This window comes from Athene cunicularia, assembly GCF_003259725.1.
Source record: "Athene cunicularia isolate RWA chromosome 18 unlocalized genomic scaffold, athCun1 chr18_part1, whole genome shotgun sequence".
Lineage (NCBI taxonomy): Eukaryota > Metazoa > Chordata > Aves > Strigiformes > Strigidae > Athene > Athene cunicularia.
This window is the reverse complement of record NW_020799123.1, coordinates 13,385,879-13,409,828: the sequence shown is the minus strand read 5'-3', so window position 1 is coordinate 13,409,828 and position 23,950 is coordinate 13,385,879. Positions and strand designations below refer to the sequence as shown.

The window sequence follows — 23,950 nt, the reverse complement described above, 5'->3', positions numbered from 1 at the left end:
CCGGTCCCCCCTGACCCCCCTCCCCGCGCAGAGGCGGCGGCGCGGGCGGCGCGACAGGCGCAGGGCGAGGACCGGCAGACGGTGGCCGTGGAGCAGGTGGAGAAGGTGCTGCCGCAGCTGGTGCGTAAGGGCTGAGCTGGGGGCTGCCCGCCCTCCTCCTCCTCCCCCCCGGGAGCCCCTGCGGGCCCCGCGGTGCTGACGGGCCGCTCTCTCCTTACAGCTCCTCGATTTCTAGAGGCCTGACAGAAGATCCCGACCAGACCCAGCGTCCAGCTGTTCCTTGCAGCCCAGCTCTAGAACAGTCTCACCACTTTATTTATCTGTCATTTTCCTTCTGCCTCCTCTCTCCTTTACACGCAGGGCACAGTCCCAGGCAGCTACACAGGCAGATGCTCTTTCTGAAGAGGCTGCCCCAGGTGTGTTTGCGCCGGCGTCAGTAACTGGTTTCCATCCTGCACCTTCCTCCTCTAACAGCAACAGGGAAGGTGCTGCTGCTGTCTCGGCTGATGTGAGATACAGGTGCTGCCTCACACAGATGTGTGGAAAGACTCAATGGCTGGAAGTGTCCAAACTTCAGGCTCTCATTGCCTGTGGCAGAAACTTTAGGTCCGGCTCCTAATGAATAGGTTCTTAACAGGAGCTCAGTCACAGGCTCTTGCCAAAATCAGGTAACTGATCTTTATTTTATAAATAAACAGTGCCTGTCCCTCACTACCTTCCAGTATTTCTCCAGGGCTGTGACATCAAAGAATGCTTGGAACCTTTTAACCATTTGATATTCTCAGAAACTGCTTCCCCTCTGCTATAAATTTGTTCTCACAAAGAAACATCAATAAATTAAAACCGAGTCTCCCTCCCTTGTGCAGGCTCTTTGCTGCAATTAATCATCGAAAGTCAAGTTGCTTCAAAGACTTGCAAAGTTTCCCCCTCACCCACCCTCTTCTCTAAATCTTTGTAGGACGAAAGGAAAAAGGACAGAATAACAAACAGCATGTGTGAAAATCCCACATCATGGGACAGCCTGGCCCCTCGGCCGGCAGGGGGGCGGGGGGGAGCTGTGAAATAAGAAACCCTACACATGTAGGCAGGACCCACACAACTGAACCGGCTTTGTTGGGAAGGGCAGAGCCGGCTGCGCAGGGAGCAGCTGACACCAGCGTGTCTCGGCGCTCGCACGCTCTCGCTGCCGAGCTGCAGCCGCCCGAGGAGCGACAGCGAGCTGCTCTCCTGCCCTGACAGCTGTAGGAGGCTCAGTAGGTCACTGTCCTCCTTCAGCCAGAAGTTATCAAGGTCACCACGCCAGCCACTTGGAAACTTCAGCTAAAACCACAGTTTAATGCACATTCTCTCTGATAACAGTACTAGTTTAAGCAGCGCCCCGTCCCTCGGCACTGCGGCCTCTTTGCCAAGACAACTGTTTGTGCAGCTGTACAACGAAACCAGGGGAGGAACTGACCTACTTCAGCCTTCAGCCCCACAACCATATGGTAAAAAAGGGCAAGAGAAAAAATATGCAATACTACCTCTGAATGCCCCAAACCCCCAGCAATGAGTTCAGCTACTACAGCAGAAGTGATGCTGAAACAAACCCAGCTCCTTGGGTATCTGCGGGTTTTGTTCTGTGGCAGGGTGTGAATCCCTGGAGCCACTACCCGAGTGAAGAGCCTGCAGTTCTAAATACCAGGGCATTTTGTCCCTCAGAGAATTCACTCCTCCTTTCTTGCCTTTTCTGGATTTCAAATCCTCATCTCTCCCCCATGCTGACCCGCTGACACACAGGTCTGAGCTGCCACCCCAGAAGGTTTGAGTTCACATCCCAACATCCCCGATCCGTACACAAGCATTCTCGACTGAAGAGGATTGCTGACATGAATGTCAGTAGTAAAGCAGTATTTTAATAGCAGCAGCACCTAAAACTAACTCTTTGCATAGGGAAAGAGAAATAAGGCCTGTGTTCTAGCTGTAGAAAGTACCAATCTTCCCCTCTCCTGAAAGTAGATTACATTGGGTTTGGTGCAGAGCTGAGTTACCCAGGGGACAGGCGTGGGCAGAGCTGAGGTAATGCACATCCAGCTCCAGGAAGTCTCCGAATCCTCACCCCCGTACTTAACCCATGAAACTGCCCCAGTAAGTGACATTGCTGCTCATGTCCCTAAACTTCTCCTGTTTTCCCATATCAGGTACTTGCAGGTGGTAGTTATGGTGTTAGCCCTTTGTCAAAACTGGTGGAATCAAACCAGCTGAGCAAACCAGCACCACCTGATGTTGCCTCTGTTCTATAACCAGTAAGACAGGCACATCTGAAAGCACAGAACTTCTACCAGCCAGACTGCTGCTGTTAATACTAACCCTGTGAATCAAAAAGCACATCATCACCTACCGTTAGCTATGGCTGTTAGTTGCCTCTCGATACATTCTGCATAAATCCAGCCAAGCAGCCCTGGCTCCAGTCTGCCTCCAACCACTGTGAAATGAGCAAACCTGACAGCACCCAAACCAAGATACAGACAGTCCCATGCAGCCCACGCTCAATCCACTGAAGTAATAAACTTTAAATATTATTTTAGTATATTTTGTTTTGCTGTAGTATGTCGTTTATAGCCTGTCAAGTGCCAGGAGGGCTTGCTTTCCCCAGGAAGGATTAAGAGCAACAGCTGTACATAGTGCTCTTGCATCCCCGCTGCCAGTGGCCGCACACAGTCCCTGTTTATGTTTGGGTGTCATAGAAGAAATCAATCAACATGTTTGCTAAAGCATTCAGCTCCCTCCACTTTGAGTCTCCTTTTTCCTCTTCCACCTTTCTTTCATGCCTCCCCCTCCCTCTGAGTTTCTTCAAAGCATCTGGGAGCATTTGGAAGTAATTAGACCTGAAGGAAAATGTTGGCCAGGCTGGGAGACAATGACAAGTGCCAGGAACCCTGGGTGCCCTTTCTAGCCACTTTGAAGTTCATTCAGATGGTACAAAGCTCTGTTTTGCTTTGTTAAAAAAAAATGGGAGGAAGGGAATGAGGCATGACAGGCCCATTGAAAAGGGAGCAGGTTCCTGTGAACTGACAGAGAAACTGAGTACAGGGGGAAGAAACGAATTATCAAAGAGACCGACAAAAAGGCCTCCTATGGCCACTCTGCTTTATTACAGCTACAAATTGTGCAGATGCACACGTAGTTCAGGGAACAACTGTCTATGCAGGGAAAATGGAAACCATGGTATTACCGTAACATGGAACCCCAGTATGAACCACTGAGCCGTGGAGACTCCCAATAAAATACAGCCCCATGGCTGCTGTGGCACTACAGAGTTCATCTCCAGTGTAAGCACAGTTCTAACCAGCAACTTTCGTCCTTGCACAACACCTGCAGGAGACACAGATGTGGGCTGGTGCTCCCCTCTGTGCACTAACTGCACTGCAGAGAGCAGCTGCTCTGGACACTTTTGGGCCACAGAAGTCCACAGATCAAAGGTCACATGAACAGACCCTGTTACTGGTGGGTTTCTTCCTCACTGTAACTGTAATTACCGACATTAACTGTATGTAGTGAAAATAAAACACAGAGCTTGGGGCAGAAAAACTCCACGTGCACTCCATTAAGAGATACCTGTGTTCTTTGTTAATAAGATTCTGGCAACTGAAAAGAATACAAGTGCTGCAGACCAGGAGGTTCCCAGGAAAAGCCTATTTGAACTATTTTAAGCGACTTAAGTGCTTCTTCTTCACTCACTTTCCAGCTATCTATGCCCAGAGTTATCAGCACGCCAGCCAGCAGGAAGCAGAGGCAGCACTTGACAGTGGGATTGTATCTTGTCACTAGAATTCCGGCAGCTAGACTCACATTGTCTCTGAGGGAGAACTGGGAAGATTTGATTTTAAAAATATGGATAGAAAGAAAGTCCTTCACAGAAAGTATATAGGAATTATTTCCCCCTTAATTCTCTATTCATATTTGCATGCAAGAAACCTTAAATTTAACCTCTAACCTTGCTTCTGCAGTCACGAAGACCACAAACAGGCCTTCCACTCCTCCAGAAGCTGAAACTTGCATCTGAAATAGCAATTTTCTATTTATAACTAATGTCCATACAGCTTAGGTCTCTCCAGGGCCACCACCAACTTCTTACACGTTTTGAATAAGTTCATCAGGAAAGGGGCACAGCTGACTGCTCACTGATCCAGCAGCCCAGAACGTTTCATCTCTTCCCACCTACAAAACAAACAGAAGAGCATTAGAACAACCCCACGATTTGCGCCATGTCAGTTCTCAATCACACGATCTGGGTGCTGAGGGCTCTACGTGCTCTGTGCTCGGGCAGCAGCTGGGCAGCACACAGGAGTACTCCGTACCCTTCCGAGTGGGGAACTTCAGCCTACATGTTATTAACATGCATGTTAGAGCGTGTTATCAACCTTCCACCCCAGCTGTTAATGGGCCACCTGCACAGGCAGGCAGGATGTTATCTTGTGCTTTATCTAGATAATCTTTCCTTAGGAAAGGAAGTTCTACTCCCAAGTGGAATGCTTCCAGCACACTGGAAAGGGCAGAAGTAGAGATACTGTTTCTCACATGATCTGCACCAGTATCCCAGTACCAGACTAAACCAGACCAGCCACAGCAGGGAAACACCCACCCTCTGTTTGCAGCCTTCCAGCCGCCACTTCACACCTTACACCACACTTGCTGGAGCTGCTGGCCCACACCATCCTCCAAAGTTAAATACCAGAATTCTCCTCCAGGAAGTTAACATTTGGCATCGTTAGCCAGGGAATTCCATAGAATTCTTCCTAGTTTTATTGCTGTTAAGGGGTCAATTGAACATCTTTTTTTTTCCCCCCCTCCTCTTTTCTTTGCCACTGCATCAAAAAGTAAATACTGCTAATTGTTTAATTCAGGAATCCTTCCTCCAGTTACTTCATATTTTGTATAAATTCTCATATAAAACCACACATTAGCTATTGGTTCTGGGAATAAAAAAAAGTTTTCTAATCAGGATAAACCAAGAAAAAAATTCCTAACAGAAACCTGATTATAACCTTAATTATGGAAAACCAGTACTGTTTTGCAGTGAAGATTAAAAACAGAAAGATCAACTCAAAAAAAAAAATCAAGAGAAAGTACTGAAACAGACTATACCAGCAAAGGGAAAATGATGACAGAGATTTAACAGCTGACATGGGCCCCTGGCAGGTGGGTATCCTGCCTATTAGCATGAACTACACCAGCGTGGTTAAGGGACTCAACATCTTAAGACCAGAAGATCACTCAGAATGCTGCAAAGCTGTGGATTAGTCGTCAGATCGACAGGGCCTGAGCCTGCATTCTGGTACTTCTCCAGTGAAGAGTGAGCTTCAAACTGAGCTGTGAGGGACAGCACTGAATGTCCTGCAAGCCTTATGCTGACATCTGCAAGAACACTGTCAACGTCCACCATGTCTGGCTCGAAGGAGCCTGCCTCTTCAGGGAGTTCAGGATGAGAAGAGCTCTCCTCTGATCTCACAATACCTGGCAGCTTCAGCCATTTGGGTATTTTCCCAGGGGTCCTTCTCAACACCTGTGGAGCTTCCTGCACTCTTGCTGGCTCTGGCTGCTTGTCAGACTTTCTGTCACCACCCACTTCTGGTTCAGACAGGGACAGAGCTGTTGATTCTAAAGATGACGAAGCAGAAGGAACTAACGATTTGGACAAACATCTGGGGAAAAAAACAAGCAAACAGAATTAAACTTCATTTTTTCGCAACAGCCCCTTGCACCACCACCTTTCAACTTTTAAAGTCAGACTGAAAAGGCTCTTTTTCATGATAAAAACCATAGGATTTCCTTGATTTAGTCACAGAAAACCTACTTCGCAAAGGACTCGAGGCTATGAAGTCATGTATGGCAGTAGACCGTTTCAGGAGAAAATTAAGCCCTAGTACCCTCAGAGCACATGTCTTTGCAGTAAAAGACAGGCTCATTTCATGCTTCCCATCCCTGAAATACCTATTTGCAACTATTCAGTCCCAACTTACCTGGCTACTAATAAATCAGCTGCAGAAGGGGAGACTGCAGAGCTCAGCAGGTCTGATCTCAGGTAACAATCTGTTTAAAAATGAAACCCAGACACTTGTTTGGTAATAGAGAGACATCGATCACCACACAATCATACAGCTCCTGGCTCAGCAAACACCTGCTCTGTAACGTAGTAAATCTCCATCACCTTCCCCCAGCTGACACAGGACACTTTTAAACTATGACAGTTTTTCTCATGACTCAAGGTGCCCTATTTCATCATTCAAACCTCAGGATCGTGACGTTTTCTTTCAGTGCTCACTGCATCTCAAACTTTTCTATGAAGCCAGAGCGTGCTTTAATCTCTCTGGGAGAAAGAGAGATTCTAAGCATAAACCAGAAGTGTCAAAGAATCAGATTCATGTTTTCCCATCTCCAGCCAGTCCAGCACAACAGGAGGCCCGTAGAAGTGTTTCAGTCATTTCTCTAGTTAACATTGTGAACAAGGGAATGTCCTTCTGCAGAGTGGTTCTATCATCCTTGTCCACGCAGCAGCCCATGCCTACTCCACAGCCTAACAAACCTCCTAAGGAAGGTCCGAGGCTTCCCCTTGTGCTCAAGCTGACTGACCAAGCTGGCCCTAAGGAGCCTGAGCCGCCCGGAATGGGAACATTTACCAGCATTCTCAAGGACTGCATTATCTTTGTCAGAGGGACTCTGAATGTGAGGATGCAATTCTTCTGAGTCTACTATAGGAGCTATACAGTCAGCTGGAAAGTCACTCACCCCTGTACTCCTCGGACCCAAAATGAATGACAGCAGTTGGAAAGAGTTTAGCCTGCAGCAAAAGGGAAAAAGAAGAGATCACTGATTGTGGATGCTTTCACAGTTCACTGTGAGCATTAGAGACAGTTTAGACAGCTACAGACAAATTCACAGAGTTCAGGCTGAGGTCACCAAACCATCTGTAACTCAGGAAAGGCCAAATGGCAGAGGGCACCCAGAAGCAAGGCATGAAGCAAAATTGTGTGAGCTATTCTGCTACACACAGATGAGGAGACCTGTACAGCAAACACTCACTGTGCTGATGACCTGTCGTCTGTTCTCCTGCCCCTGTACCTCAGGCCATTAGATTTCACCCACGTCCTCCATTGCTGAGCAGGCACATGAGCATGATTAAGAATCTTCCAAGACCTGAGTGGCTGACAGTAACAGAAGGAAAATCCAGGTCTGCCCTCAGAAACCTATTCTAGACTATTCTGTTACATTTACACCCTGCCTCTAGTCGGAATTTGTCTAGTTAACAGCTCTCCAGGATGCACTCTATCTTTTCAAAAATGCAGCCTGAATTCCTAGTTCCTACTTGTCAAAATGATTACCATATTCAAACATTCTTTCATCCATTTAGCTCATTATGTGACCTAGATAAGTGCAGGACTGTCTTCTTCATGTCTGCATTTATCAGTCTGGTGATCTTTATTTCATCTGCAAATGTTATTATTTATTATTTTGTATTTATATATCTCCCTCAAACCAGGTAAAAATAACAAACAGGGTGTGGCCAGAACTAATTCCAGCAAAACACCAGCATAAGCCATCTATGTTTTTCAACAATTCCTCTCCATCATTTGAGATGTCACTCAGCCAAACCATAGTTCATTTAGTGTGTGCTTTAACACACCGTGTGGCACACCCTAAACCCCCGCGTGCGGGTCAGGAAGCACCAAGTGAAGTCAAAGCCCGTAGAGGCAGGGAGGCTGCCAGCTGCCCGCAGCTGCCCCGCACCGAGGGCCCCTGCCGCAGCGCCAGCGGTGGAGGGGAGGCACCACCTCACCTTCAGCCCCGACATTTCACCTGCCTCTTCAGGGCGCCGCAACAAGCAGAGACCCCTGTCTAAGCACACACGGAACACATATCACAGAGCTCGAAATCCAAGAGAACAAACTCTTCCTCCTGCGACCCCGAAGTGCGATCAAGTCTGAGGCAGCTTTTGCCGCTCTACCACCATCTACCCCTCCACAGAGGAGAGACACTCTCTGTAGAGGAAGGAGAAAGAAAAGTAAAATGTCTACAATTCTAGTCAGCAGGCCTGGCTCCTCTTTGTAAATTTACCACACTGCTTTATACAGCAGTTTCCCCCATTTTAGGTGTACCCCCATCACACGGGAAGACCGAGATGGCCGCCGGTGTCTCTCAAGCTCCTCAGATGTAACGCGCCAGAGAGCGCTTGTCGCTCTTCACTTGTTTTTTCCCTAATTTTAAATAGCAACAAATCAAAATGATGAAGCTTCTGACAACTTAGGTTGGCAATGGTCATTCTCACTATCTTCTCCTTTCACTGCGTTATACTCAGTCTCTTACGACGTGACTAAATGCCTTTATTCAGCTACCTCTGCATAAATATATACTGAATAAAACTCAATACAAAATATGAATTATGTCAACATGCTAACACATTAAATGGCATTATGCTGTTGGGAAGTAATTAGTCAGCAGCTCAAATGATGACCTACTGAACAAATAATTTTAAACATAAAAGAAAAATTATTTTCAAATCTTTATTCATCAATTCAATTATTTACAAGAAATTATTTTTAATTTTTTTCCTTTTATTTCAATGGAAGTTCCTGTAATTTGTGTCCATTTCCTCTTGTCCTTTTATTGGGTACCACTGAGAAAAGCCTGGCCCATCTTCCTTGCTGCTTCCCATCACGGTTATTATCACATTGACAAGACTCCCCCCAGAACCTTCTCTTCCAAAGGTTTAACCACCCAAGCGCTCTCTGCCTCTCCCCGTATGTCTGATGCATCAGCCCCTTAATTATCTTTCGGTCCTTCGCTGGGCACCAGAGAAACTGTCGAACTGGACTCACAGTCCTGCTGGTTCGACTGAGAAATCACAAAACCAACTGCGGGTAAGGGGGGGGTACCCACCTATGAGCTCTGCCCCTCACAGTGATTACAGTACGACACCACACCCTCAAAGAAACTGAAGCGGTAGAAAAACTGGTGCTGGAACCAAGCGATACATTAAAAAGCACCACATCACCCTGTCCATATGGAACATTCAAGTGTTCTCAAGGGACTGCAGAGTAAGACATTTAAAATTAAACTTCGCACTAAAAACAGGCACTGCTGCAAGCACAGGCTTGTATTTTTAAGGGATGTGCAGAAGATTAATATGATATGGTGTAACCAGCTGTACCAGAAAGGATTCTGAAAGAAAAATATCATCCTTATTACCAGAGTTAACAGGTCAGTATAATGCTACATAAAGAAAAACAATTATTTTAAGATTTCAGAAGGCCTTTTACTAAGAGACAGGCAAAGAAACCAAATCATCACAGTGTGAAAGAGGTTAAGTACCATCATAGCCAGAAACTGTAGAGAAAACGTTGATTAATGGTCTGCATTTACCCTGGCAAAGCAGTAAAACAAGATTTGATCCAATAAACAAATAAAAGCAAGTAACTGCCCCTCTCTGTATCCTTAATACATACTGGGAATTGTGCAGGGCAGGCTGCCTGCTCACGAGTTCTCCTGGACCTCGGTTGCCACCACCAGCCCAGTCAGGACACTGGGGTGACGGGCCTGGACCTGACCCAGCACAGCCCCTACCGGAGCCCCCATCTCCACGGAGGCACCTGCAGATGGCTAATACAGAGACTAAGAAAACTCTACTAACCCAAGGCAAAAATGAAACAGCTTCACCTGTCTTCTGGACTAAAAACTCAAATCAGGATGTGGCATTACAAATGTTTGTACATTAATCCAAAGGCTGCAGGAGACTTTCACACAGAGTACAGCCTGCACCGCGTGAGGCTGAAGTAGGAGACATTCCTCAGTCTGCTCCAAGTCTCAGCTCCTGTCAAAGTAGCCAGGCATCTTCACATCCTTGAACTGACATTTTAGCAGAAATCATTATTTATTAGGTCTTTTAACATTTCATTCCTCAATCAACAGGGCCTAAGGTTGCCTGCTCCAGTCACAAAGACGGCTCTCCATAAACTTTTTTAATTAAAAAGTACCAGACACGGTTTAGAAACCCCAGAGAAAACTCTTGCAGGAGCTTTGATGTTTCCGCTGCGCTCCTCTGAAGGGATCCCTCTATTTAGGAAATGGGTGCCTTAAAAAGGGCCCCCCCTGCAACACACATACACTCAAGCCCTTTTACACACAACATCCTTTTCATGCCAGCTGCAAGTTGGAAAATGAGGTTTTTGTAGCGTGTTAGTGTTGGAATTTTTTAATAACCTCCCCTCTCTTTTTTTCCCCTCCCAACCAATTATCTTGGTAAATAATTAACATTCTGAAGGAGATAAGTAAGCACAGCATCTCAGAGCTCAAAGCCCTTTAGTTCAAAGCCCTGCCCTTTTCTCTTCGTTTCCCTGCTGCCGCCACCGAAACTTCCTTGTCAATCAAACTCTGGGCACACACATCAAAGCTTCATGTGGGAATGGCCCCAAGGGGTCAGAAAAAATTCATGGCAGGGCCTGCATGAGGCACAAAGAGAAAAAGAGAGTGAGAAACACAGACCGAGAGCTAGACAGACACACTCAACCACACAAACACACAGACAGAACGTGCCCCAGTATAAACCTCTACCCTGTTTACTCACAGGTTGACAAATAACCATAGTTCTAAGTTTCAGGATCCACGTCGACAATCATTTCCCACTGCTGGCAAAGCATCAGTCCAAATGTTTCAGTTCAAAATCTTTCAATTAAAAGAAACTTAAAGGAACTAGACAGCAGCTCACAAGCATACAGAATGCAACCTCCTTCCAGGGGCCCATTTCCCCACACCCCTATCCCTCCCCAGGGGTCAGCCAACACAGAGTCCCCTCTTGTCAAATTTACATCCAGTAAGTTCTTTTTCTTCAATTCAAATGGACTACTGGCTCATTCTACACGCCTCTGTCTAGCTTCCTTTGTGCAGAATTCTCAGGTACCATCCCAATTTCAGCACAGAAGGCAGCCAGCTACATCCCACTGATCACCCCAGGAATCCTCCAGCCAGTCACCAGCAGGACATAATGTTGTCTGAGATTTTTTTTTTGGTAACACAAAAGTATTTAAATCAGCACCAATTTCACATTTGGGGAAAAAAAAAAAAAAAAGCAGCCAGTGGAATGATCCCACTGGCCAAAGAATGTCTTGGCATGAAGATGAGAAGGCTTTAGTAGCTGCAGTCCAGGAAAACACACAAACCCAAAATCGGAGCCTTGAGTATTCTCTAACACTGCTAAGAATGCAACGGGCATGGGCAGACCGCTACCTGAAAACTATATTCTCAAGTCAGCTGGCATCTCCTCATGTGCAATTGTTCTAATGCATACATCAGTGTCTCTAGAAGAACTCTGCACTTCTTAACCTCCCCGCGAGGATTCTTGTAAGAGTATCTGTGAATCGAAACAGATTTAGAAACCCCTGAAGAGTCACACTGAGCCTCTCAGATTGACCAAAAGAATCACAGGCTGTTTGAAACAAATATTCAAAAAACTCCATTCAGTTATATGTGAAGAATTACTACAGTATGAATGAGTCAACAGCTAGTTACTATACTCAAATATCCAGCACGTCTCTCCCTCGCTGCTTCAATTTCCAGCCAAATATATAATGCCATTCCAACTGGGAAAATAGATGCTATTAATCTATTGAATTATAATGTTCAAATCAAAGGGTGCAAGGCATATTTAAAAGACAGTTAGACTGTGATTTTTATTGCACAGCACCTAGAAATCCAATTGGAAATGGTGTCCCATTGTGCAATTATATACATAGCAACACGCAATATAAATAAAAATGAAAGAAGTTAGAGGGTTTGGGGTTTTTTTGGTATCGGGTGGTTTTTTTTCTTTTGGTACAGATGAAAAACTGAGACCTTAAGAGATTAAATAACTTTTTCAAGGTCACACAGGATGGCAGTAGCAGAAATGAGAACTGAATATGTAAGTCTCCAGAGTCCCATCCAAGGCCTTAATGACAGGCCAGCTCTCTTCTGGAGGGACCGGAGAGGCACTGATGGGGCAAGAAGTGGAGGAAGCCAATGTCCTGCTTACTGTCCTCCCCATTTAGGGAGAATCATTCCAAACTACCAACTCCTCAGGTTTTAAAAAGATCTAAATAACACAGCTTCATCAATTTACTTAGTTACAGTTGCAGAAGTTTAAATGAACGCTTTCCATTTCTGAAATCTGAAGACCAGCCTGTTACTCCTAAAGCCACATTTAGTCTGGAACCATGCAGCTGAGTAACTCAAAGTTTTATTTCAGACAGGCAGATCGCAGTTACTCAGACCCCACAGTGGTGAGCGTGGTTTATGACAGCAGGGCATCCTGGCTGTAGAGTGGTATACTGGGGCCACTACATCTCGCATTCCATGATAAAAATATCTACACTAGAACAACATTCCTCTGCAATACAGAAGAGAAACAGTTCTGCTTTGTTTTACTGCGTGTTTTAGTAACTTGTTCTCTAGAACAGAGAAAAGATTTCAGGCAGAACCCTCCCCAAATAATGTCTCAGTACTTCCTCCTTCACTAGCTATCGCCAGACATACACATTCAAAAGACCCTAGAACAGCGTATTGCAAAACGTGTACGTTGTTACCATGCAGTTATTCTGTTCACTGAGAGAGTGACGCTTTCAGACCAGGCAGAGACTGCTGTCTAAAGGGAACTTGCAGCTGCCAGAATGAGAGGCATTCTTTCCGTTACATGATCTGAAAAGATTAGAGTGCCACAGGTCTGCTGTTAGTTTGATGTTAAAAGATGAATAAGAAAATAAGCACTTCAAAGGAACACGCGCATGGAAGGAGAAACCCAAGCTACTGACATGAAATACTGCATAGTACACACACCCTAAACACATAAACTAACTCTTGGAAAATTCAACCGGAAAGCCGGTGGATCAAAAGCTTTTCCAGCAAGACTGCAAAGCATCGCCGAAACAGAAATAAACACTACAGCCACGGTGAAAGGGGCAGCTAAGTGGTTCGTGTTTATAACCTGAGAACAAAGCTGCTCAATGTGGACTGCAACTGCCAAAGATGATGGATATTCTGCAGCCAACACGGAGGAAGTCTGATCCAGCCAGAGCAAGGGACCGTTCAAATTCACAAGGCAAAGATCAGGTTGGAAAGCGCTATTTTGAGAAGGCTACTTCAGAAGGAATCCAGGTATGAAGAGCATTCACTGAGCCCCTGAGCTGAGATCAGAAAAACCCGGCCTCCAAACTGGCGGTAGAAGGGAGAACACGTTGGGCAGTCTGCACCCAGAGCTCAGCCACCCAGGTAAGGCCCCGGGCGCAGTGGGCAGCCTCACCCGAGGTCAGCACACGCAGCAAGCACGGACAGCCTCTGCACAGCAAACCATCGGGTCAGAGCGCTACCAAACCCAGGAGGGCAGAAAACTCTGACCAGGTAAGTGAAGGGCTAAAACTCCATGGAGGAAGGCGAATGCCATCCTCTGCGCTGGATGAATTTCACTAGTAATTGCAATTTTCTTTGCTAGTGAGTGGAATAACCGCAAGGCCTTGCCACTGGAAATACCTCCGACGGACTGACTCTGATGAAGTAATTTTTTCTGAAATTGCATTTAGACTCTTGCCAAAAGCAGAGGCTTCACACTGCTCAATTCGTAGTCGGCTTCACTGAACAAGCATGCCAGACGTATTGCCCAAACTGGCATTAACAAATAGGATATGGAAACAGAACCAAAGGCAAAGAAGGAACAAACAACTCCTCTGGAATTCTGCCCCGTGGTCCACGCCAGAGGAAACACTTGGTGCACTCTAAGATCTGATTAGAAGATCTAAATATTTATGTGGAAGCCTGTGGATTCCTTTAGCTCCTCTGAAAACAGACGATAGACTCCTGCCCTCTTTGCTGCCTTGACTTTTCCAGTGGCTGGTATTCTTACCTTCTGCTAACTCTTTCCTAGTATGAACTCGGCAATCAATTATTTTTTCCACTAACACACCCCAGATAGGCACTACACAAGTGCCTGTTTCTGGGAGGAGAAAGAAGCAACTCTGAAGAGCTCAGCTAGCCTAGAAAAACACAAACAAGCAACTAGAGCTATAAGGAACACAAAGCCAAGTGCTACAACAGGGAAGCCTGCAGTTGATCAGTTCTGGAGAGCAGAACATTATAAAACACTTCAAGGGACATGAGGATAAGGCAGCCAGCAAAAACAGCAATAACAAAAAATCAAAGCAATGCCTTGAAGTCTTTATGGGTTCCAAAAACTCCATGTTGCTGCCAATCCGTGTGCTCACTATACTGTAAATACACACATATTTTGGGAGAATTCACTTCAGACAGTTCTTTCAGCCCAAGTATCTTGGCAAACAAGTTGACAATATTTGTCTTTTTTCCTGGTTTTGCTTGCAGTGTAGAGGTTCTCCCTTCATTGTAAGCGATCAGATTTAATGAATGTGGTTCCAATCTCATCGGCTTGAATGGAGTAAGAGGGTGGAGAGAGAGCAGAAGTGTTGATAATACCGTACTCCACCATCTGCAGTGACTCCTGTTATTGGCTTCAGCACAAATTTCAGTCATTTATAAATAGTTGAATGCTCAAATGCGCTCACATCACTACCTCAGACACCATCGACTCTTTCTTACAGAAGGCAGCGTGGTGGCCAATAGCCTACTGCTAACTGCAGACCTGGGAAAGCTAAACGCAACTCCGTGATCCATGTCTGACACTGCACAAGCAATCCCAACCAACCAACTCCCAGTCATAGTAGAGAAGAAGCAACTCTACCCTTGCAGAAGGTGGGGCTGTGATATCATCAGAAATCATGAAGTCTCTGTGACACTGAGTCCCTAAAACATCCAGATTGGCAGTGGTCAACGTCCAGAACACTTCGTGCTCCGGCTCAAGCAGGCTCTGCCTCTGACAGTCTCAGCAAAAAGACCATAAGTTTATAGAAAATCCTTTTGAAGTTCAACAAGAGAATTCCCATATCCTTGGAGGATGCTGCCAGGCTTCCCTCGGTACCAAGGCATTTCTCAAAGAAAAGGAGAAAACAGAAGGCAATTAAGTAGTCTATGACTAAACTGAAGGGAATAATAATTGGATGCTTCTCTGCCACAATCCTACTTAATAATAACGGTCCATTTATGTTTAGACATGAGAGCATCACGTATTTTGAGAAGACAGGAGGCACCTAGAAAACCAAGAACGGACTGTGGGGAACCCAGAAGCCAACCTCCATTCCTTTATTCTTTGCTTTTCTTAACTATTTCTCATTTTCTGTTTCTCTACAGTTTAAGCACCGTATTTGGGGAACAAGAATCTAAATCCCTGAGAACAAAAGGAGAATAAACCGCATTTAAAAAAAAAGAAAAAGCATATATGGAACAGGGTGATTAGACAAAATCTCAATGTTTGAAAGCTAGGAATTCTAAGGCTCACACAGTTTCAATTATAGTTCACAGTTATCACTGAGGTAATTAGGTTTCAGTGCAATCTTCCTTACGATTGCCTTTGTTTCCTCTGAAAGTCCCTTTATCCCTGAATGATGAACATACACTCCAGGGGTGCTCTACTTCTGTTTTGGTATGTTATCTTCTGCTCAGGTAAGATGTGTATGAAAGAGTAAACAGCTGATAATATGGAAATGTTGAAAAAAAAAAAATCCACATGGCTAGATATGAGATGGTATCTACAACATGAAAGACCCGATTTGAACAGAAACGTATGGTTCTAGTCCTCTAAGAAATACCCCATTAAAATAGTGTTGGGGTACGTGCAGGCATCTCCGCAAGGGGACCACGCTGGGTGCAAAGCGTTCCAGGAGGCTCTGCTGCCGCGCGGACACGCAGCGCCCGGAGCAGGAGCTGTGAACAACCCGACACAACCCGACACCCTCAGAGAGCTGCACTGATGATGAAGACAAGCTTCCTCCTCAACCTTTCACACATCCTCCAAAAAAAAGGTACCTCAAAACAGCTTGAGAAAGTAGCTGTTGTGTCACTTGACCTTTGCTCCCTGTCCCTGCGACACGCGGGAGAACCGCGGGCTCCACGGGGCTTGGTTCACGTTTGCACCCTGAGCACCAGAATGCAGCACGACCCCCCGAGCAGCTCTCGCACGACTGTACTGCAAGGTCACCTTAGCATAAAAGTTCCTCTTCCTCCAGCCTGAAAGCCACATGTTTTACAAAATACCTTAACCATATGCCTTCTATCTTTACGGAGCAGCTCTGTCTTTTCATCTCCTTCCTTCCAGATAATGGGATCGGAAGGGGAGCCCTGACTAAAGCACAAAAAGTTTCCCTTCCACAAACCACACGATGCCAGAAAGGGGCAAAGTTTTCACCTAAGCCAGGCCTGCAGAGCCTAATCCCAGGCAGGGCAGGACCAGGCACCACAGCCTGCTCTCGGCCCTGCGGCGAGTGTGGATACTGACCCGCACAGACACCTTCCCAGACTAAGCCTGCACAGTTTGGAAGGCAGCTCTACAGAGCAAGTGAGAAGTGGCAAGTCCTGTCCCCAGCGCTGCCCCACCTGGCCCAGTACCAGAAATATCACCTCTCCTGCTCCTGGTCTGGGCCAGTGTCATTTTTACTGGGAGCACTGAGGCTCAGGCAAAGCAGCCGATTAATAACAGCCGCCTATAAAAAGGGCATCCAACAACAACACAGTTGCCAGGGACATGAAAGCCAGAGCAACTTCCGCACCCGTTTCTTCCGAGAGAAGAAAGCCCCCTTCAGCCCCTGCCAAGCACTCAGACCCGCAGCAGGAGGAGGCAAAGCCTACCCAAGCAGAAGACATTACGGCACAGGGCCTACACTGACCCAAGGTGAAAGTTAAAGATGAAAAAGGATTGACACTGGGAACAGGGAGCAAAGCTTCACCCAGAACCAGTCAACCTAAGCTGGGATAAGGCACCATCCTAGCAAGTCAGAGCACTGTGGTCTCTGACGAGCAGTACGGGTAACCAGAACGGCATGACAAGTTCTCGGCAGGAACTGTTTTTTTCCCTTTTGATGCTTCATCCAAATAAAATGTTTATAAACACACAGAATCATTCCTGCCATAACAGACCATGACCTGAAAGGGCTGAAGGGCCCCAGGCAAGGGACAGAGGCTACATGGCCACTGGCATTAAACACAGCTCTTCCAGTCTCCAAACCCATTTTACACACAGCTGCATCAAACAACTTCAAGGCTTCAACGCAGGGCTCGTGTGCCCGTCCCCAGCACGCGTTCCTGGCAGCACAGCGCCCCGAAATCTGAAACTGAACAGACAGTGGAACCCATCCCCACCCAGCACACATTGCTTTCTGCTCCCTTTCTTCACCCTGTTTTATCCTTCCAAATTGCCTCAGCCCCTTGCAGCCTTCTGCCGAAGAAAATACAACACTCAAAAGTCAGTTCTTGAAACTCGCCATGAACTTTAGCAAGGTCTCCTGCAGAAAGGGTTTGCTTGCATCCGCTGGCATAACTGCACCAGCAAACTCTTACACACTGAGTGACATATGGGAGCAAAACTTTTTTTCAAGAGACCTGAGCCTGCAAACGTCTGTTACTTGCACTGTTTGTATTTATCCCACTCACATAGGGTGGAGTAGCCAGCGGGCCAGGCACAGAGGTGAGAATAACTGGGGCGGTCTCTTCACCTGAGCTGTGACCAGCAGCTACCCACCCACTGGCTGAATTACAGAGGGGAAGTTCCTTTAAAATAACACCCACCTTAGGGTTTTCAGCAGAAATGTATCCAGAAAGAATAAAAGTTAGCATGCAAAGAAAAGCTTCTAGAGAATACCTGGTTAGTTTGCTGTAGTGCCCTTATTGTTTCACACGGTCAATAACCTGTGTCACATCATCACCTGCACAGTACAGAACACACCGTCTCATGAACAAGTTCTTATACTTTGCATCTTTTTTTCCACAGACATGAAATGCTACACAGGATGTCACGTAGCAAAGGAAAATCTAACAAATTCCAGATATTATCAGCTATTTTCTCCAGAACTCTAAAGCTCATGCAGACTGGGGCTTTTTTGTTTGTGTGTGGGGTTTTTTCCTTAAAATCAGGAGAATTATATACAAAATAGTTCTATTAATGAAATCATAAAGCTGAAGGAAAAAAAACCTTAAACACCTAACAGACAATAAAGTTACAAAGGCTTAATTATTCCAGGATATTCAAAGAAAAGAGTCATATATAGCAGTTTAAATCCTTTGCTAGACATGAAATTTTGTGTTCTGTTTCATGTGTCCATTCTCACTCGATCTGTGGGGCAGGAGTCAATACAGGAATCGCGGCTGGGCGCTGCACCTCCAGCAATGTGCAGGGACACAGGAACAGCTGTCTGCAGACCAGGAGTGCGTCAGTCCAGGCAGCATCTGTCTCTAACAGGAGCAAAACCACCGACGCACAAAGTGTCCTTGCTCTTTGTATACGGGGTACCCTCCCCTCATGCTATTAGACAGCAATGATTTTCAGTTCAGAAGCTTCCCAAGACGGTTTCTATATATTCAGAGAGACTCTCAGTAGGTATTTTCCTTGAACTTGTCCCACTTTCTCTTGGACCAGTACATACTCTTAGTATATAGCACCCTGTGATAAGGAATTCCTTATTCCTAAGTAAAAAAACTTCAGTTTTCTCCTTCCGTCCACTCCAGCTTCTGCTGGCCTCACCTGATGTACTCTTACTCTGTACTCTTGTACTGGAGAGAGTAAGAAATCAACCCCTTCCACCTTCTCCTTGATAGCTTAGCTCTTTCCCAGTCATGTCTTATTGTGGACATGACGTAGACAAGTCCTAGCCTACTTAGTCTTTCTCCACGCAGGAGTCATTCCAGACCTCTGAGGCTCCTCACGCCCCTTCTCTGCACCTGCACCAGCCCTTTGTAAGATGAGAGGAGATCTGCACACATACTCAGGACAAAGCAAACCCTGGTTTCATACAGTGACACTGTGATGTTCTTCATTTTGTTATCTACTTCGTTCCGAATACTTTGGGGTTTGAGAAGGTCATTTAGGATTTGACTGCTATTCAGTAATGAGCTGATAATTTCACCACATTAAGACATTGCTCCAGAGCAGCAGGAATCATCCCAAGAGCTCACTGAAATGCGTATGAAGGGCAGTTACCCTTCCCCACACCGTCACTACACTGACCTACCCTGAGCCAGCTGGGTAAGAGGAAAACGCCGAGTTGTGTAACAGACAAGTAATTGATAATATTCTCTTCATAATATCATTTTACAATCCCTAAAATATATTTTAAGCACGAGATTTTAATTGCTTTACAATTATTTGCAAAATGTGGAATGATTCTGTATACTTAGATTATGCTTTAAAAATCCATTTTTCATTAATTATGCCCAAATTCTCAACACAACCACTTTTTAATTACAGTTTAATTAGACTAACACTGTGATTACACATTGCATGAAAAAAAATATTTCTTAAAACAACTTTGGATTTGCCACCCTTTATCTTAATTGGATATTACTCTTCTTTTGTGTTGACACCAAGCGAGAAATGGGAAAAATCATTCCTTAAAACAGTCAATCTGCAGGAGAATTTTCAGCTTTCAAGGACTGTATCTTGAACCTCCCCTGTGAGGACAGGCTGGGAGAGTTGGGGGGTTCAGCTGGAGGAGAGAAGGCTCCGGGGAGACCTTAGAGCGGCCCCCCAGGGCTGAAAGGGGCTGCAGGAACGGGGGAGGGACTCGTCATCAGGGGGAGGGATAGGACAAGGGGTGATGGTTTTAAACTTACATATGGGAGATTCAGATGAGACTGAAGGAAGAAATTCTCCCCTGTGAGGGGGGTGAGGCCCTGGCACAGGCTGCCCAGAGAAGCTGTGGCTGCCCCCTCCCTGGAAGGGGTCAGGGCCAGGTTGGATGGGGCTTTGGGCAACCTGGGCTGGTGGAAGGTGTCCCTGCCTGGGGCAGGGGGTGGCACTGGGTGGGCTGTAAGCTCCCTCCCAACCCAGTCTGTGATTCTATGATATGATTCTATGAACAACCACAGTTCTGTACTAACATCAAGGCTTTGCAGCTTTGCCACGTGACACAGCAAGCACTTCGATCTCAGGGAAGCCACTACAGACTGAGGATGCCTGACACCAAAACCGACCAGGTTCTAAAGAAATCCAAAAGACTCGGCCGTAAAGCAGCTTGCAGTCTTTACAGAGCACTAATTTAACACATTTTTATGTTTTAGGGAGCTGCCACAAGGAATAAATTCCACAGTAAATGTCACAACTAGGAAAGTGGGTAATTTCTGCACATGCAACAAGCACAAGCAACAGTGCCAGGTATGGAACAAAGGCTTTAACACAGCAAATTAAACAAAATTCCTGCCATAAAGTTTCTGATTCAAAGACAGGAGACATAATTATTTCTGTGGCGTTTCACTGAACGAGTTATGTTTCAGAAGACATCTAGAGAAACATCAGATGTATGCTGAAAAAGAGAAAATAAAAGAATGGGGGAGAAGGGAGGGGCAGACAAAGAGTAAATATAGGTAAACAGAGGATTTTTACCTTTAGTTTAGAAGACAGACCAAAGCTAACAATGGAGACAGCATCAGAGGCTGGAGGAATAGGAGGCAGATACAGGTCAAAGAGGGTGCTGTGTTCAAGTTTACTGAAAAGGCAGAGAAACCTCCTTTGTGGAATCAGTATGGTATGCAAAGGGTTTAGAAGGTAATTAAAAAGAGCAAGAGAATGGTTGAGGTGGTTTCAAGGGGGTGAGGACAGGTACATGAGCAGACAGGGTATTTTCCAACAGCAACAGACAACAAGGGAAGAAAGCGGTGTCGGAAAGGTAAGCACCTTGAATCCGCAGGAGCAACAAAACATCCAACAGAAAACAAACTGAGAATGGGAAAAAGGTTCATTACACAGGCAGACCTTGAGTCTTCAGCATCTAGGATGTGCTTAACAAAATTTTTTTAAAAGTCCGTCTTAAATTAAAAACAAATAGTGCCAAAACTTGAAGTCCATGAGATTCTAGAGGAAAATGTGGCATACAGCGTGGGGGAGAGTATCACTTCCTACAGAGACACTGAAAAGCAAGCAGTATATTCATAGGGACACAAGTCTGAAGGCTGGGACAGGAAATCTGGGAACATATCCCAGGCAAATCTTAGAAGATGACAGAAATCCACCCGTTTTATGCAGAACTGTGCTGGCGAGAGCTGCAGAGAGACCATGCTTTGGAACGATGGAAAAAGCTTTCCAAAAAGCATGTTAGAAAATGTGTGTAAAGGAACTCTGGGTGAGGGATGTGCTCAGACATGACAGACTAGGACGGAAAAAAAAGAAAGGGAAAAAAAAGACAGAGAAAGGCGGAGAGTAGCGTGCATGTGCCATGTCAGACCAGTCTGTACTAGTCACAGCACTACGGCTGCTTCCCTCGTCTCAGAGCTGCTAACAAGTGCAGAACATTTTTTATCTGCTGTTCCTCTGAATGTTTTCCAAATATATCCTTAACAACGCAACCATAGACAGTTTCCCCGTCATGGGATTTCTCAGAAATAGGAAGACGAGGTTCGTCCCTTGCATTTCCCACCATGGTTACCATGCGTGCCTTGAGACAGGGTTTTGTGTGACAAATGTGGGTGAGATGGCACAAGTCAGGGGAAGTGGGAGAGCTGCCTTCACACCCGAATGGCAAAATCTCCTGGCTCAAAGACACAAAGTGCTTTCCACTGGTATTTTAATTATTAATTAAAATATACAAAATGGCTTTGAAAAGAAAAATCGTTCTCTCCGCCCACAACGACGTTATGTCTTACCAACACACTGTCCCATTCCTGTTGGTGGGAGCAGCAGAGCCAAGCTGCGCATCCGAGCAAGACCACGGTCAAGAGGAGGTGGGAAGGCTGATAGACACGGGCTGTGAAGCTGGGTGCGGGCCAAGAGCTACTGCACAGCAATTCCTGAACCACAGAACCAAACAGGGCTGTGATCCCCGAGAGGCTTAGGACTCCCTAAGAAGCTAAACCTCTCACAGGCATGGTGACAATACAGGGATCTCCAACGTCAACAAAACCACTCCCAAAACTTCAAATTTCAGCAAAGAATTCTTAATGGTGTATTAGGAAGGGAGAGACTTCCCACTGCAAACAGAGATCTCCACACTTTGTTTCCCTGAACATTCAATAGTCTAAAGGCAGCTGCACGTGTATCTCTTCCCCACGGCCTGGTCAGGAAGTTGTGGAATTTGGAAAGCTCCATTACAAACAAGCTTCAGAGGCATGCTAATCCCTACCTAATTCACCATGCTGCCTGAAAAGCCCCTTTATCTACCCCTCTCCCTGCCCCACCCCTTCTGCTCCCTCAGGGCCAGCAAGCAAAAGCTCCCAGTGCAGTCTGCTTGACCCTTTACCCTGCAAGGGACCTTCAGTGCAGTGCTCTGCAAGTGGCCATGAAGTGCTGAATGGCAGCACATCTCAAACAGGGGAGTTTGGGGCAAAGTCACCAGTAAAACCCCTCAGTCAGCCCACTAACACGTGTGTGATTTACACAGTCTCTAGCCAGAGACTTCAAGACCACTTTATTTGACATTTGCAAAAAACCTCCAGGAATCTGGATCTGAAAAACTAAATTTCAGCCTTTAAGAAAAGTTACACATACACAGCACATATTCCTCAATGTACAAGCAGGCTTAAAGTAAATTCTCACACAGCACTTATTGAAAAGATCACATTCTTGTCTAATATGGCCTTAGCTCCTGCTGTAGGAACTGGGAACAGTCACCTACCCAAATCCAGTCTCACATCTCCTGCTAGACTAGTCCAGCTACAGACAGAGCAAACTCAGGTCAGCTCAGCTCTCGCAGAAACGTTCCAAGGTTAAACACAGCTCAGACTCCGTGAGCACACGCGTGAAACAATGCGAACCCCCACGCCTGCCACACGATGCCAGCGCATATTGTTGTACAAGGTGGACCTCTTCTGGTGAAGAGCTTGTGCTCCAAAACACCTGGTTCCATTAGTCTTGGCTAAGCAGAAGCCTACAGGGATCACATTATACAGCTTCTTTTAAAAGTAACCAAAGCATATGGCGGGGTGAGGGGAAGCAGCAAGTCAGAGAGAATCACAGAGCACACGTGTGAGTCCTTACCTCGAAGAGTGTCAAACTTTCATCGTTCAAGATGATTCTGGGAGGTGCAATAACTGAAGTTAAAAAACAAGTTACAAAACAGGACCACCCAGCAACCAAAACAATAAATACAGCAGGTACGGGAGGGATTACTGCTCTTTAAAGGAGTGACACAGTCACACTGCCCACAGAGGCTTCTTACTAGGCAGAAGCATAACGTGGCCAAGTGAGCAGGTGACACCTTTGCACTCTGAGGTTGTATTTAGGGAAGGAATTCCTCCCCAGGTCATACCTCATGGCATCACGAGATCCCATATGCACTACAGCTAGGAACAGACTTTGTAAAGTAAGGCTAAATATTACCAACAGCACACTCACACAAGTAAAATGGCAAGTCTGCCTCTGCAAGGTGGCTTCTGACGAAGTCTCTCAAAATGCCAACTGTGAGAAAAGGAGAGAAAGGTTTGATGAATTACATTTGTTTCTTTGGATGCTGGGCAAAAACATTAACCTGTAACAGCAGAACTGCCCTTTACAATGCCTGTAGATTGCCTTTCCTCAAGAGAACACTGTTACTATTACAAATATCTTGGAGAAAAAAACAAACTCCCACTTAAGACATCCTGGTCCCTTAGCAAAATCTAAGGGTGCCAGTGAAGTTCTTCCTAGGAAATCCAACAGCAGCTGCCAGATTTGCAGAGACCCACCAGGTGAGACTCTGGTAACTGATTATTAGTTGTTCTTCCATACAGAAGTATCCAAAAAATTGTGTGGGTAACCATCACTGCCAGCTGAGAGTAAGAGGATCTCTGTTAACAACAGTAGGAGCCTACTTGGTGCACAGTCTGGGAACGGAGAGGAAGGAAGGCTCATCCCCTGGTCTTCTTA

At 45.8% G+C, this 23,950-nt stretch overlaps 1 protein-coding gene across 1 annotated transcript in view; it reads right to left on the bottom strand.

The window, feature by feature from the left end:
* Window positions 1-652: 652 nt before the first annotated feature.
* The window catches only part of ASPSCR1 (ASPSCR1, UBX domain containing tether for SLC2A4), a 53,281-nt gene continuing 29,983 nt past the window's right edge, over window positions 653-23,950 (bottom strand). Inside the window, exons 12-17 of the mRNA XM_026861329.1 lie at window positions 23,441-23,503; window positions 23,084-23,136; window positions 6,769-6,820; window positions 6,003-6,072; window positions 5,497-5,684; window positions 653-4,200 (exon numbers count right to left, since the gene is read on the bottom strand). Coding sequence (XP_026717130.1) covers window positions 4,187-4,200; window positions 5,497-5,684; window positions 6,003-6,072; window positions 6,769-6,820; window positions 23,084-23,136; window positions 23,441-23,503 — 440 coding nt within the window. The 3' untranslated portion in view covers window positions 653-4,186. The remainder of the gene's footprint in view (window positions 4,201-5,496; window positions 5,685-6,002; window positions 6,073-6,768; window positions 6,821-23,083; window positions 23,137-23,440; window positions 23,504-23,950) is intronic.